This window comes from Jaculus jaculus, chromosome 1 (assembly GCF_020740685.1).
Source record: "Jaculus jaculus isolate mJacJac1 chromosome 1, mJacJac1.mat.Y.cur, whole genome shotgun sequence".
Lineage (NCBI taxonomy): Eukaryota > Metazoa > Chordata > Mammalia > Rodentia > Dipodidae > Jaculus > Jaculus jaculus.
In genome coordinates, this window is record NC_059102.1 from 125,002,759 (window position 1) to 125,018,696 (window position 15,938).

Here is a 15,938-nt window from a genome sequence, read left to right on the forward strand (position 1 = left end):
GTGATCCTCCTAACTCTGCCTCCCCAGTGCTGGGATTAAAGACGTGGGCCACCATGCCTGGCTATTTTACCTTTTTTGTTTGAGACAGGATCTCACTACATAACCCATGTTGACCTTGACCTACTTATGTAGCCCAGGCTGGCCTCAAACTTGTGGCCATCCTCCCGCCCCAGCCTGCCACGTGTCCGTATTAGAGGTGTGCACCACCATGGCTGGCTTGCACCTGGGTTTTCTGTGGTCAGAATCTAGGAGAACTTGGACTGCTGCATGCTCCCACCCGGCTCTAATCCACCCCTGAAGGCAGGGAAATGTTCCCTCATGACTGATTCTTGCATCTCAGGAATCCAGTCTGACCACCTGGTCTGGTTTTCAAAAGCTCATGTGGAACCCAGGCATGAGGGGCTGGCGCCCATGCAGTCCCTTCTGGTCTGTTTAAAGGATGGCGCAGTGGAGCAGGCTGAGAAGTCTACAGCTTCCTGGAGAGGGCCTCTCACGCCAGAGGGGGCTGGGGACATGGCTTCGGTAGAGCACTTGCCTAGCATGCCAGGGTCCCGGGCTTCATGCCAGCACTGCTAAGCAAGCAAGCAAGCAAACAGGGACCAGGCCACAGCCCCTTCATGGTGTCCACAGATTGGTCAGTGGTCCTATTCCAATCGCTCCACAATGGGAAGGACTGTCCGGTGTGAAGTGCTGGCTTCCCCAGAGCCTTATCTGGTGTCTCGTGGTTCCAGAAGCATTTTCCAGCAGTGTGCCCATCTCACACCCAAGTGCCTTCAGGGGGCTGGGAAACGGCTCAGTGGGTTTTACCCACACAAATATGACTACCTGAGTTCAAATGTCCAGAGCCCATGGAAAGGCGGATACAGCAGCCATCTGTAATCCCAAGCCTCCTGTGGAGAGAGGGGAGAACCCTGGAAGCTAGATAAGTGCAGTGATGAGCACCAAGGGACCAGGTCTGGAAGAAGACAGGAGGAAAGGAGCAAGGTGGTCCACAACCTGGAGTTGCCCTCTGAGCTCACAGGCACCCTGTGACACATGTGTACCTGCACTCACATATGAACACACACAGAGAGACTTAATTAAAAATAGGGGCAAACGCCTTTAATCCCAGCACTCGGGAGGCAGAGGTAGGAGGATCACCGTGAGTGCAAGGCCACCCTGAGAATACAGAGTGAATTCCAGGTCAGCATGGGCTAGAGTGAGACCCTACCTTGAAAAACAAAACAAAACAAAACAAAAAAAATAGGGGCTGGCATAGGGTTGCCTTTGAGACCCTGTTTCTAACCCTGCACTACTGTTTCTGTTTGGGGCACGGGGTATGGATTGGCCTCCTGGAGCCACTGGGCCAGGCCAAGCACTGAGCCTTCATCATTTGTGGAGAGTCATGCAAATGTTAAAAGTTCTTCCAAGAGACTTCCATGTCCTGGTTATTAACAAAGGGAAAAAACAAAAGGAAAAAATGTAATAATTGATAAGATTTTGTGAAAGTATTTTTCTTGAAATAATCTAACCTTTAAAATATTATATTAAAAAGTGTGGTGGGAATGTGAAAACAGAGAAATAACTTGTTAATGGATAATTTTGTTCTCTGTTCCACCAATTGAAGGGAATAAATTATTGAAATACTGAAAAAAAAGGGGGGCGGGCTTGGTAGGGCACACCTTTAATTCCTGTGTTTGGGGGACAGAGGTAGGAGGATTACTGTGAGTTCAAGGCCAGTTTGAGATTACAGAGTGAATTATAGGTCAGTCTGAGCTGGAATAAGACCCAACTTTGAAACTTACCCCTTACCCCCCCAAAAAAACCAGGTCAGGAGTTTGGAGTGAAGTGTGAGATCCTGGGGACAGGGCTCAGTGGCTCAGATCTAGGGCTGGAGGGACATCACCACGCCGTCAAGGCTCTCAGAATGCCCTCCCAGGAGCAGTACCCACCATATTGGCATGATGGACAGGCAGGCCAGGGGTCAGGAAGCACAAGGCTAGCTGCCCCACTCTGGGCCCATGGTTCCTTGGGTGAGCCCTGGTCTACTGCCCTAGGTGCGCCACCCCCAGGTCCAGCCCCTGGCTTCTTGCTTGCTACCTGCATTTCTGGGTCCCCTCCTGACACTGGTGAGTTCCCCTGTTTGGTTGGACTTCCCCCATACTGCTGGGGGAGGGACTACATTCAGGCCACTTCCACATTTCCTATGGCCCCCTGTCTTGGCCCACCTCTTACCCCATAGATAGGTCCCCTGCCAACCACAGCTTTGGCCTTCTCTTGGGAGCGGAGTGTGCTTTCCTAACTGAACTTCCTGTCAATGGCTTCTGCAATCTGGAGAGGCTGAGAATTTCCCAAATCATCAGATTACTACAAAAAAATTACCACAAGCTATTGGTTTAGAACCGCACATTCCAAAGGCCACAAGTCCAAAGTCAGAAATTCACTGTGTGGCCAATAAGTGTGGTAACATTTGAGAGGCTGAGGCAGGAGGATTGCTTTGAGTGTGAGACCAGTTTGGTCTCCATAGTAAATTCCAAGCCAAGTCTGGGCTAGTGTGAGACCTTGTCTTAAAAACAAAAACAACAAACAAAAACAACAAACAAACCAGCTGTGGTGGTACATACCTTTAATCCAGCATTCAGGAGGCAGAGGTAGGAGGATCAATGTGAGTTTGAGGCCACCCTGCGACTACATAGTGAATTCCAGGTCGGTCTGAGCAACAGTGAAACCCTACCTTGAAAAACAATACAAAATAAAACAAAACAAAATAAAAAACAAAAAAAGGAAAGGGATCATTTTAGTAGGATTGGGACATAGCTTGTTGTGGTGTCACATACTTTAATCCCAGCACTCGGGAGGTAGAGGTAGGAGGACTGCTGTGAGTTCAAGGCCACTCTGAGACTCCGTAGTGAATTCCAGATCAGCTTGGGCTAGCGTGAAACCCTACCTTGAAAAACAACAAAAAAAAAAAAAAAAAAAAAGGACTAGAGAAATGCTCAACAGCTAGACACTTAGGGCTAAAGAGATGGCTCAGTGGTTAAAGGTACTTGCTTGCAAAGCCTGACAACCTGGGTTTGATTCCCCAGTACCCAGGTAAAGCTAGATGCACAAAGTAGTGCATGTGTCTTGAGTTGTTTGCAGTGGCTGGAGGCCCTGGCGTGCCCATTCCCTCTTCATCTCTCTTTCTCTCTCATATAAGTAAAATATTACCAAAAAGGGGGCTGGAGATATGGCTTAGCCGTTAAGGTACTTGCCTGTGAAGCCTAAGGACCCAGGTTCAATTCCCTAGTACCCAGGTAAACTAGATGCACAGGTGGCACATGCATCTGGAGTTCATTTGCAGTGGCTAGAGGCCCTGTTGTACCCATTCTCTCTATCTGCCTCTTTCTCTCTCAAATTAAATATTACAAAAAAAAAAAAAAATAGGGCTGGGAAGATGGCTCAGCAGTTAAAGTTGGTTACTTACAAAGCCTGCCAGCTTGGGTTCAATTCCCAAGCATGTTTATACAGAGATAGGCACATACATGTAAATAAATAACTGATTTTTATTTAGTTATTTTTCTTTTCTTTTTTGTTTTCTGTTTTCTCAAGATAAGGTTTCGCTGTAGTCCAGGCTGACCTGGAATTCACTATGTAGCCTCAGGGTGGCCTTGAACTCATGGTAATCCTCCTACCTCTGCCTCCCAAGTGCTGGGATTAAAGGCGTGTGCCACCACACCCGCCTTATTTAGTTATTTTAAAAATATTTTATTTATTTGAGAGACAGAGATTATGAATATTACTATGAATATGGATGCACCAGGACCTCCAGCCACTGCAAAGGAACTCCAGATACATGCGTTACTTTGTGCATCTGGCTTTACATGGGTACTGGGGAACTGAACCCGGGTCTTTAGGCATTGTAGGCAAGTGCCTTAACTGCTGTGCCATCTCTCCAGCCCTACTTTTTCTTTTCTTTAAAAAAATTTTTTGTTCATTTTTATTTATTTATTTATTTTTGAGTGTGACAGAGAGAGAAAGAGAATGGGAGCACCAGGGCTTCCAGCCACTGCTAACAAACTCCAGACGCACACACCCCATTGTGCATCTGGATAACGTGGGTCCTGGGGAATCGAGCCGCGAACCGGGGTCCTTAGGCTTCACAGGCAGGCACTTAACCGCTAAGCCATCTTTCCGGCCCTTTTCTTTCCTTTTTTAAAATAATATTGTATTTATTTATTTGAAAGAGACAGGGGAAGGAGAGAGTGAAAGAGGCAGAGAGAGGGAGAGAAAGGGAATGGGAGCGCCAGGGCCTTCCAGCCACTGCAAACAAATTCCAGATGCATGCACCACCTTGTGCATCTGGCTTGCATGGGTCCTGGGGAATTGAGCCTGGATCCTTTGGCTTTTCAGGAAAGTGCTTTAACCGCTAAGCCAACACTCCAGCCCAGCCCTCTTAAAAAAATTTCATTTACTAGAGAGACAGTGGCAACCTAACCTAGATCCCTCCCAATGTCTGAGGAAACTTTTCTGTCAATAAGCTCTTTCTTCTGCCTTGTTATACCTATCTTTTTGTTTCCTAATTCATTCTTTGCTCCTCCTTTCCCCCCTTCCCTTCCTTTCTCTCTTCCAAGCAGAGAAAGAGAGACTGGGCATGCCTGGGCCTCTGCAAATGAACTCCAAATACATGGCCACTTTGTGTATCTGAGAACTGGGGAATCAATTCTGGGCTGTTAGGCTTTGTAGGCAAGCACTTTAACCACTAAGCCATCTCTCCAGCCCTTCTAATATTTTTTGGCTTTTTGGGGTAGGGTTTTGCTCTAGCTCAGGCTGACTTGGAATTCACTGTATGACAGTCTAAAGGTGGACTTGAACTCACAGCAATCCTCCTACTTCTGCCCCGAGTGCTAGGATAAAAGGCGTGTGCCACCATGCTCAGCCTAATTCTTTTTTTTTGTTGTTGTTGTTGTTTCTGTTTTTCTAGGCAGAGTCTCACTCTAGCCTAGCTGACCTGGAATTCACTATGTAGTCTCAGGCTGGCCTTGAACTCACAGCGATTCTTGTACCTCTGTCTCCCGAGTGCTAGGATTAAAGGCATGAACTATCATGCCCAACATTTTTAAAAAATTTTTTATTATTTTGAGAGAGAGGAGGGGGAGAGAGAGAGAAAAGAGAAAAAAAAAAGAGTGAATTGGCATGTCAGGGCCTCAGCCACAGCAATTGAACTCTAGATGCTTGCGCACCATCTTGCCTGTGAACTCTTGATTTGTTAATGGCGAAGAAGGGGCTACATTGGTGGTCTCTGCTCACCTGGTCTGTTTACAATTTGAGGTATTCTGGGTTCTAATCCTTGATGATCTTCCAGTCTTTCCCCATAGAATCTCCCTATTTGCTAGAACCAGGAGCAAGATCTGACTCTCAGAGGAATCCTCAAGTACACCAACATCTGTCAACTTGATCTTTTCCTTAGAGAAGAAAGCACAGGGAGGATGGGGGTGTGTAATACCGTGTTTGTGGTTTTCCTTTATTTGTGAAGTCACCCTGACCAGGTACTGGGATGTGAACTTGAGCCTCTGTGCTAGTTGGAATGTGTGACCCCACAGCCTCAGGGGATTTATTAAAGCTTGTCTCCAGCTGCCTGGCTGGAGAGGGTGTCACTGGGGTTGGATCCTGGGGTTCAGCCCTAAGGTGTGTTTTGGGCAGGATCGGATTTCAGGCAAAAGGTAAGCAGAGAGGTGTGAGCTCTGACTGGGTCCCTGCTGCCCCTTTGTTGCTTCTGGTATTTGCTAGCTGGTGATGGTTTCTCTCTGCTTGTATGAATATGAACGTTCATACGTACATCACACACATGTATGCCAAAAACAGAAAGAAGAAAGGAAGGAAAGAAAGAAGAGAAAGGGCCGGAGAAATGGCTTAGCAGTTAAAGCGCTTGCCCGCAAAGCTAAAGAACTCAGGTTCGATTCCTCGGGAACCCCATAAGCCAGATGCAAAGGGTGGTGCATGTGTCTGGAGTTATTTGCAGTGGCTGGAGGTCCTGGTGCGCCCATTCTCTCTCTCTCTCAAATAACTAAATAAAAAGGAAGGAAGGAAGGAAGGAAGGAAAAGAGCAGGGTGTGGTGGCACATGAAGGACTCAGGAACCAGATGGATGCCATGACAGGTTTTGTAGGCCTAAGTTTCTGTTTCCCGGCAAGGCCTAAGTTTTTATTTTCTGGTAAGGGTGGGTTTAACACCTAGTGGAAACTGATTACACCCTACACTCCTGTAGTCATAGATAAATTCAATTCCCCTAGCCCCAGCCTGCCAACTTTGCCCGCCAATATCCTAAGCCAGTCAGAAGAGTACAAGGGTAGTTATTTTTTAAATCAACCAATCATGTACCCATCCCCTTCTTTGTTCAAATCCCTATAAAAACCCTACCCTCCCACTACTTGGGGCTCTTGCAAGGATCCACTGTGTTGGTGAAGTCAAGAGTCCCAGTTTAAGCCCGAAATAAAGCTCCTTGCCTTTGCATACATGTTTGGTTCTCCTTGGTGGTCACTGGGGGTGCCAAGAACTGGGCATAACAGCACACACCTTTAATTCCACCACTGTGAAGGCAGAGGGAGGAGGATCACTGAGTTCCAGGCCACCCTGAGGCTACATAGTGAATTCCAGGTCAGCCTGAGCTAGAGCGAGACCCTATGTGGGGGGAGAGGGGTTACAAAACAAAAGGCAGTTGCTCACAGATCTTCACTGCTAAGCCTGCTTGCTTTTCTGAATTCCAACTCAAAAAGCCTAAATTTTCTTTTCTTTTTTTTTCATTTATTTTATTTTATTTATTTTATTATTTATTATTTATTTTATTTTATTTTTTTTCTTGACAACTTCCATGATTTTAAACAATAATGTTTTCTTTTTAAATTTATTTATTTATTTATTTATTTAAGAGAGAAAGGAAGGCAGATAGAGAGTGGGCATATCGACCTCCAGCAGCTACACACGAACTACAAATGCATGCACCACCTTGTGCATCTGGCTTATGTGGGTCCTGGGGAGTTGAACCTGAGTCATTTGGCTTTGCAGTCAAGTGCCTTAACTGCTAAGCCATCTCTCTAGCCCCAAAGCCTAAATTTTCTGTTTTATTCTTTGGATGACGGTTGAAATCCTAAGCACTGACACTTTGAGGCTTTTCCACCTTTTTCTTTTGGTTTTTCCAGGTAGGGTCTCACTCTAGCTCAAGCTGACCTCCAACACTGTGGCCTCGAACTCACAATGATCCACCTACCTCTGCCTCCCAAGCGCTGGGGTTAAAGGCGGGCGCCACCATGCCCGGCTTCCATTTTTTTCTCAATAAATCTCCTTTGGTGTTGGAGGAAAGGCTTAGCGGTTAAGGCGTTTGTCTGCAAAGCCAAAGGACCCGGTTCGATTCCCCAGGTCCCACGTTAGCCATATGCACAAGGTGGCGCACGCAGCTGGAGTTCGTTTGCAGTGGCTGGAGGCCCTGGCGCGCCCATTCTCTCTCTCCCGCCCTCTTTCTCTCTATCAAATCAATCAACCAATCAATCTGCAAAAGGTGGCTGGTTCTAGGGGATTCCCAGTCCCAGCTGGACATTCACAGGAAAGCAAAGCTAGCTATTAGCAGCAGCCGGGGTCATCCGCGCTAGTCTCCACCCAAACGCTCAGATCTCCAGTTTGAGGCTGAATAAGAGAACAGGCTCCGCCAGGCCCTGGAGGAAGGTGGAAGCCTAAAGGGGGGGTGGGGGTGGTCCGCCGGGAGCCACGCCCCCAATCTACATAACCCCGCCCTCTTCCTCAAGCCCCACTTCTCTCCGGGCCGCGGGGAGGAGCCAGGCGGGGATTGTCCGTGGAGAAGCCCAGGAGGTAAAAAAAGGGCACCGAGGGGCCGGGAAGCTTGGTACCCCCCATTGTGTCCCATCTGGGTCCTGGAGGACTGCATTTGAGCAAGTCGGCCCCTCAACGTACAGCCCCGTCGGAACACGTGGTTTTCAATCCCCCCCCCCGTCCCCGTTTGGTTTGGGAAAGTTTATGGTTCGAGTTGCAGCAGGAGCATAGAGTTAGGCGGGAGGGTGTAGAGAGCGATCCTCGCCTTAGCCCACTTGCAGCTACTCTTTGGGGCTTCTGCCGCAGCCTGCAGGGGCCAGAAGTCAGGGTTAACACCCTGGAGAAAGCAAAAGAGAACACCGGACTTAATCTCTATAGAGACAGACTGTTTATTAAGAGAAACAGCGAGGGGCAGCAGCCTTTGGCGGGATGAAGGCTGAAGCACTGAGCCTGGCTGGGGTTCAGACGTATATGAAGGATCCTAAGAAACAGACTGTACCAGGTGCAGTGGATAAGAAACTTGTAGCTGTGTCCTTGCTCAGAATAGGCTTCTTCAGCCAGGAATGTCCAAGGGAGGATACTCAGATGGTCCCTGATCCTTTCACGGCCACCTAGGGTAAGGGGAGTACATCAATCAGGCAAGGTGTCAAACGCAATGAGGCTGAATATCTCTGTTGCTTCTTTATTGCCAAGCTGTAGGAATAGTTAATAACTTTAATCCCCTTTAGTTTTCAGGGAAGGACATTAACCCTTCAGTTACGGGGTCAGGTGTCGCACAAGTAAGACCCCGACGCAGGGAGTACAAGGCAAAGTTTTTATTGGGCAAGGCTCGTGCATCAAGACCGCACCCTTGAGGTCGGGATTTCTGAGTGCAGCCCCGACTTCTCTCTTAGGCTCGTTTTAAAAGCTGAAAACCGCAAAAAGTGGAGGCGCGGGGTCACTGGGGGGTATTTCTTGGAATCGGGGGGGGGGCATGGTATTGTCTCATGAGAAAGGGCAAACACATTTTCCTCAAGATGGGAGGGTGCTGAGCTGTTTTTCTTTCAAAATGCTTTCCCTGTAGCCAACGTTTCCCATTTCAAGGGCCTTGTCCCTGACATCCGGCAAGCTGCATTTCTTTCGAATAGATGTACGATGTGAGAAAGACTAACCACGATTACTGCTGAGACCTACAGAGGAATCTTTCCGCACCGTGCGCGTAAACCAGAGACACTGAGCTGCCACCAAACACACGCCCCCAGGTGAGTTTCTGCCGCTGTGACAGGTGTGCATGCCTAATCCCAACTGGGTCCCCGTTTAGTGTCACCACCACCCCTAGCAACACGTCAGCCCGGCGTCCTGGCCCTTTAAGGCCCACTCTCCTCCCCCCCCCCACACTTCCCCTCTGCTTTGTTGGTTTCGCGCGCCCGCCCGCGGCGCCGGTAGAGCAGACATGGCCCTGGCGTCTTGGGTTGCGCGGGCTCTGCGGCCCGGTCGGGGCGCCCTGGTGGAAAGGCTGAGCGCGCGACCCCGGCCAGCGCTCCCGGGGCCGAGTCGGGCCGGTTTCGCGGGGGCGGCAGGCGGCCAGGGTGCGGGCCGTGTGATCCGCCGGGGGAGCCCGCGGTGGCTCGGAGCGGCGGCGCTGACCCTGGGGGGCGCGTTGGGGCTGTACCACACCGCGCGGTGGCACCTGCGCGCCCAGCACCTCCGCGCCGAGCCCTCGGCCGTGCAGGTACGCCGTTCGTGGGGGAGCTTGGGATCAGCGACGTACTCGGACTACCTAGAAGTTGCCCGGGGGAGCAGGCGCTTCCTTCGCCCGCTGGTGACCTTGTGCGAGGAACTTGGACTTAGGAATCCAAACCCGCAGCGTTCTTATCTGTGAATGGGACTGTTTGGTGTCCTCTTGAGACGGGGGGGGGGGGGGGGGGGGGCGGAGGGGGGCCGGTGCCTCTCTCGCTGCTCTGGAGCATGCTGGTGGATGCTTGCAGCTTACTACCTGAGCCCTTTGCTTACCTGAAAGCCATTCTCTCTCCCCTTCCCTCGTTCTCATAGTCTTAGGGTTACCTTAGAAGTCTGTGGCGAAAGGTGTGCTTGGGGTTGGGGGTGGGCTCCTGAGACACTAGGCGTCAGAAACCCTCTTCTTCCTCTTCCAGTTGTCCCTGTCCAGTCGCCTGCAGCTGACCCTGTACCAGTACAAGACATGTCCCTTCTGCAGCAAAGTCCGTGCCTTCCTGGACTTCCATGCCCTGCCCTATAAGGTGGTAGAGGTAAATCCCGTCCGAAGGGCTGAGATCAAGTTCTCCTCCTACAGGAAGGTGCCCATCCTGGTGGCCCAGGAAGGTGACAGCTCGGTGAGCCTCTGGAACTCCCTGCCTCCTTTCCACCTTGGGCGGTCTAGGAGTACCCCTGAATTTGCCCCTGGTCTGTACTCCTGAAATTAACCAGGGCCCACTGGGCCTCCGCTGAGAATTAGGGAGGGAGACTAGCTGGGGTACCAAGGATGCTTAGTAAATGTGGGGTGGCGCACCACTATAGTCTCAGCTGCTCTGGAGAATCGCTTGAGCCCAAGAGTGTGATGAGAGACTGTCTCAATAAAAGCCCCCCTCCCCTAATTAGTGTAGGCCCTTTTCTTTCCCTGCCATCGCTCATCACCAACTGAGTCTCAGGGAAGCTAGACAATGGACAAACTTGGCTTGCAATTGTAGTGCTGTGTATCTGAAGTGTGGCTCTGCCATTCACAAGTTGTGTGATGGGGCAAATGACTTTAGTCTCTTTGACTTGGTATATATATTTGGAAGCTGGGTGTGGTGGCGCACGCCTTTAATCTCACTCAGCCCTTGGGAGGTAGAGGTAAGAGGCTTGCATGAGTTTGAGGCCACCCTGAGACCACATAGTGAATTCCAGGTCAGTCAGAGCTAGAGTGAGATCCTACCTTGAAAAAACAAAACAAAACATATATATAAATAAAATTTGGGGCTGGAGAGATGGCTTAGCAGTTAAGCACTTGCCTGTGAAACCGAAGGACCCTGGTTCAAGGCTTGATTCCCCAGTACCCATGTAAGCCAGATGCACAAGGTGACCCATGCATCTGGAGTTTGTTTGCTGTGGCTGGAGGCCCTGGTGTGCCCATTCTCCCTCCCCCCCCCACTGCCTCTTTCTCTCTGTTGCTTTCAAATAAATAAATAAAAAATATGTATATATTTGGCCAGGTGTAGTGGCACACCCCTTTAATCCCATCACTCGGGAAGCAGATGTAGGAGAATGGCTGTGAATTTGAAGCCATCCTCAAATTCCAGGTCAGCCTGGGCTAGAGTGAGAGACTACCTCAAAAAATCAAAACAAGGGCTGGAGAGATGGCTTAGTGGTTAAGTGCTTGCCTGTGAAGCCTAAGGACTCTGGTTCAAGGCCTGATTCCCCAGGACCCACGTTAGCCAGATGTACAAGGGGGCGCACGCATCTGGAGTTCATTGGCAGTGGCTTGGAAGCCCTAGCGTGCCCATTCTCTCTCTCTCTATCTGTCTCTTTCTCTCTCTGTCTGTAGCTCTCAAGTAAACAAATAAAAATAAACAAAAAAATTTAAAAAACAAAACAAGCCAGGTGTGGTGGCGTACACCTTTAATCCCTGTACTGGGGAGGCAGAGGTAGGAGGATCGCTGTGAGTTCAAGGCCACTTTGAGGCTACATAGTGAATTCCAGGTCAGTCTGGGCTAGAGTGAGATCCTACCTCGAAAAACAAAAAGCAAAACAAAACAAAAATCAAAAGAAAATTATTTATTTGCAAGCAGAGAGAGATAGAGAAAAGAGAGAATGGGCATACCAGGGCCTCCAGCCACTGCAAATGAACTCCAGATGCATGCACCACTCTGTACATCTGGCTTTACGTGGGTACTGGGGTATCAAACCTGGGTTGTTAGGCTTTGCAGGCAAGCACCTTAAACGTTGAGCCATCTCCCCAGCCCATAGCACTTTTCCTTTATTTGTTTCTTGTTTATTTTACTTTAAAATATATAATTTATTTATTTATCTGAGAGGGAGAGAGAGAATGGACACACTAGGGTCCCCAGCCATTGCAAAAGAACTCCAGACATATGTGCCACCTTGTGCATTTGGCTTATGTGGGTCCTGGGGAATCAAACCTGGGTCCTTAGGCTTCGCAGGCAAGTGCCTTAACCACTGAGCAACCTTTCCAGCCCAAGACCCTTTTATGAATGCACGTCAGGGGGCTGGAGAGATGGCTTAGTGGTTAAGGCACTATTCATTTATTTGTAAGCAGGGAGGCAGAGAGAGTGGGCATGTCAGGGCCTCTTGCCATTATAAACAAACTCCAAATGCATGCACCATTTTGTGCATCTGGCTTTATGTAGGGAATCAAACCCTTTGCAACAGGCTTTACAAACAAGCACCTTTAACCACTGAGCCATCTCTTCAGCCCCAAGGGCATGAGTTTTAGGACAAGTCCCTGCAATGGATAAATAATGCCCTAGCTTCTTGGGACATGTTACCTTGAGATACCTGGACATTGCTTTGTTTAAGGGCTGTGAGGATCCTACCAACCTCCAGCCAGAGCCTCTGGTCCAAATGTGCCTTTTTGGGCTGGGAGTGTGGCTCAGTGGTAGAGCTTTTGTCCAGCATGCCTGAGGCCTGGGGTTCCACCCCTGGCCCCACAAAAGACAGTTGTCTCTTCTTTTCCAGCAACAACTAAATGACTCCTCCGTCATCATCAGTGCCCTCAAGACCTACCTGGTGTCGGGGTAAGTGCCCATGTGAGGCCCAGGAGGGCATGAGACTTCATCCGAAGATGGGGCTTCAATGGAAATTTCCATAGTGGGGCTAAGGGCATCCTCTCCTCAGTCCGGTCTCCTCAGCTTCTACATCTCATGTTAGAAAAGTGCTCCTGATATCGCACCCAAGTCCCTTTTGCTGCAAGTGAGCCTTTATTGGCTGGTCCTGGCTCCACCTGGGGGCTGGGTCACTGGTGGCTAGGTCAGTCTGGGTTGGTCGGGTAAGAGGGCAGGAGGCAGGAGTTAGGCTGAGACTCTGCTCTCCCCTAAAGGCAACCCTTAGAAGAGATCATCACCTATTACCCATCCATGAAGGCCGTGAATGACCAGGGCAAGGAGGTTACCGAGTTCTGCAACAAGTACTGGCTCATGCTGGACGAGAAGGAGGCCCAGCAGATGTATGGAAGGAAGGAGGCGAGGACGTGAGTGGGGGGCTTGCAGGCGGGGGAACGGCAGTGAGGGCCAAGCTAAGCCAGACGCTGTCTGGGCCTTTGGGAGCGCCTAAGAGCTGGAACAGACAGAGGTAACATGAGCTCCCAGCACACCTCTGGCCCTAGCTCAGGGACATCCTGGCGGGCCACACCCTCCTTTGTCCTTTGCCTGCAGGGAGGAGATGAAGTGGCGGCAGTGGGCGGATGACTGGCTGGTGCATCTCATCTCCCCCAATGTGTACCGCACGCCCACGGAGGCCCTGGCCTCCTTCGACTACATTGTCCGAGAGGGAAAATTTGGGGCTGTGGAGGGTGCCATGGCCAAGTATGTGGGTGCAGCCGCCATGTACCTCATCAGCAAACGCCTCAAAAGCAGGTGATGGCACGTATGTAAGTGTGTATGTATGTGCGGGGAGGGGGTCCAGAGGGGTATGTTGTCCCCTGATCCCCAGCATGACACTCTGTGGTAACCCCTCAAATCCCTCAGGATAACCAGGCGTGCTGGCACACATATGTAAGGAGGTGTAGGCAGGAGGAACAGGTGTTCAGGGTCATCCTTGGGTACATAGCAGGTTTCAGGCCAGCCTGGGCTACTTGACACCCTGTCTCACAAAAAAAATCAAGCCAGGTGTGGCGCAAGCCTTTAATCCCAGCACTTGGGAGGCAGAGGTAGAAGGGTGGCCATGAGTTCGAGGCCACCCTGAGACTACATAGTGAATTTCAGATCATTCTGGGCCAGAGTAAGATCCTATCTCAAACTCTTCCCCCCCCCCCCCACCGGCCACAAAAAAAAAAAAAAAAAAAAATCAAAAGCAGGCTGCGTGTGGTGGTGCATGTCTTTAATCTCATCACTCAGGAGGCAGAGGCAGGAGGATTGCCGTGAATTCTAGGCCAGTTTGGGACTAAAGAGTGAATTCTAAGTCAGCCTGGGCTAAAGTTAGAGACCCTGCCTCAAAGAAAAAAAGCAAAAATCTAGGGGCTAGAGATGTGGCTCAGTGGTTAAAGGTACTTGCTTTCAAACCCTCCAGCACGGGTTCACTTCCCTAGCACCCACATTAATCCCGACACACAAATTGAAGTCACAAGCCTTAGAGTTTGTTTGCAGCCGCAAGGCAAGAATCCCTGACGTGCCCTCGTTCTCTCTCTCTCTCTCTCTCTCTCTTTTTTGGTTTTTCAAGGTAGGCTCTCACTGTAGCTCAGTCTGACCTGGAATTCACTGTGTAGTCTCAGGGTGACCTCAAGCTCACAGCGATCCTCCTACCTCTGCCTCCCACATACTGGGATTAAAGGCGTGCACCACCACGCCCGGCTTAAATAAAAATACTTTTAAAACAAAATCAAATACATATGCCTTGGGTGCTGAGAGTCTGAGGCCCAGAACTTCTCACCCCACGCCTTAGAGTTCCAAGCCATGTCCCTGCCTCGAGTCTTCCTCTGCTCCTTTGCAGGGGTTCCTTGCCTTCACTGAGCCACACACTGTCACCCATCAGGGCAGGTGCTCAGTGACATCTCTATAGGTGCCAGTGCCCATACCTGGGGCCTCCCACTCTCCCCAAAAGGTCATGCTTCCTCCCTGGGCTGGTGGAGGTGTTCCCTGGCTGACCTCCGTGTTCCTCACCCAGGCACCACCTCCAGGACGATGTGCGTGAAGACCTCTATGAGGCTGCCAACAAGTGGGTGGCAGCCGTGGGCAAAGACCGGCCCTTCATGGGGGGCCAGAAGCCAAACCTCGCCGACCTGGTGGGTATGGGTGTGTGGGTGGAGGGGATTCCGGGGGAGGGAAAGCCCAGACAAGGTCTGCCTCTGACGCTCCCTGTTCCTCTGAGGAACCACCTGTGTTTGTTGTCAGGGGAAGAACAAACCAAATCTCCATGGTTTCTGTACTCGAAAAGCTCAAGGAAGGGGTGGGCATTAGGCCCGGCTGCATCTAGGTTCTCCCCGTTGCCAGCTTAACTGACATCCTGGCTCAGGCACGGGCAGGCCTAGTCTGCAGCCTTCTGCCTGGCACCATCTCGCTGGCATGGCTTCAGGTGCCATCCTTGAGCAGTCCTGCGGCTGGGCAGCGTGGGTCTGGGAACGGGGTGCTGGTGTCTTCTTCAGATCTCAGGCTGAGGCATTTTCCCCAAGGACACTTGGGGCGGGCTTGTCGCCTGGGGAGGCGTGTGGACCTGAGCCCCACAGAACCTGCGGCGCCTCATCATAGTGCCTGTGCTCAGTTGCTCCTTCGGTGGGTCACCAGCCCTCAGAAAGGGGAGTCGATAGCCCAGCGCACACAACTGGCAGAGGATGGGCAGGTCTGGATGGTGCCTCTGAGGTCTTGATGCCCCATCTGGGTCCAAGTGACTGTTCTGTGCGACCTGCCCCTAGGCGGTGTATGGCGTACTGCGTGTGATGGAGGGTCTGGAGGCCTTCGACGACCTGATGCAGCACTCGCGCATCCAGCCCTGGTACCTGCGGGTGGAGAAGGCCATCGCCGAGGCCTCCCTCACACACTGAGCACCCCCTCCCCGGGGAGGGGAAGACACAGAAGAAGACAGCAACTGGGGGCCAGGGCCCCTAGTGATGCTGGCAGGGGCACGGGCATTCCTGTCTCATGTCCGCTCTGCTCCCTAGTCCTCTGCTTCTAACACTGGACATTTCTGGGACCCGTAATGCTCGGGGCAAGACCCAGGCATAGCGGGTTCTCTCACAGCTACTCTGAGAGTTGGTCTGGGGTCACAGATGGACTGTTCCCCACTCTTGTCTCAGTGGTCTGATCTCCTATCCTGGGCCTCCTGTCATTCAGCCTTCTGGAGCTTGGTGGCACCCTGGGGACAGGGATAAGAATGCCTCCCTCCCTGGACAAGACAAAGAGTCTGTTAGAGAGCCCAGCTACCAGTTCCCTTGGTTCTGGCTCTTCTCAGGTACCTCTGGGACTGTCTTGTAATAAAGGAGAGGTCTGCTGCTCCCCTCAGGCAGCTACTGTA

The 15,938-nt window shown here is 50.9% G+C and overlaps 1 protein-coding gene across 1 annotated transcript; it reads left to right on the plus strand.

Moving 5' to 3' along the window:
* The first annotated feature begins 9,213 nt into the window (after positions 1-9,213).
* Ptges2 (prostaglandin E synthase 2) lies at positions 9,214-15,938 on the plus strand. The gene is made up of 7 exons (XM_045160535.1): positions 9,214-9,492; positions 9,914-10,111; positions 12,453-12,511; positions 12,814-12,963; positions 13,148-13,348; positions 14,595-14,712; positions 15,340-15,938. Exons 1-7 carry the CDS (start codon positions 9,214-9,216, stop codon positions 15,466-15,468), a joined length of 1,134 nt encoding a protein of 377 aa, XP_045016470.1. The 3' UTR covers positions 15,469-15,938.

Bases quoted from the DNA above. Each gene is read 5' to 3' on its own strand.
- Ptges2 (XM_045160535.1), top strand. From the start codon at position 9,214: ATGGCCCTGGCGTCTTGGGTTGCGCGGGCTCTGCGGCCCGGTCGGGGC. The intron at 9,493-9,913 runs GTACGCCGTTCG...TTCCTCTTCCAG, and splicing joins CCGAGCCCTCGGCCGTGCAG to TTGTCCCTGTCCAGTCGCCT. The intron at 10,112-12,452 runs GTGAGCCTCTGG...CTTCTTTTCCAG, and splicing joins CCCAGGAAGGTGACAGCTCG to CAACAACTAAATGACTCCTC.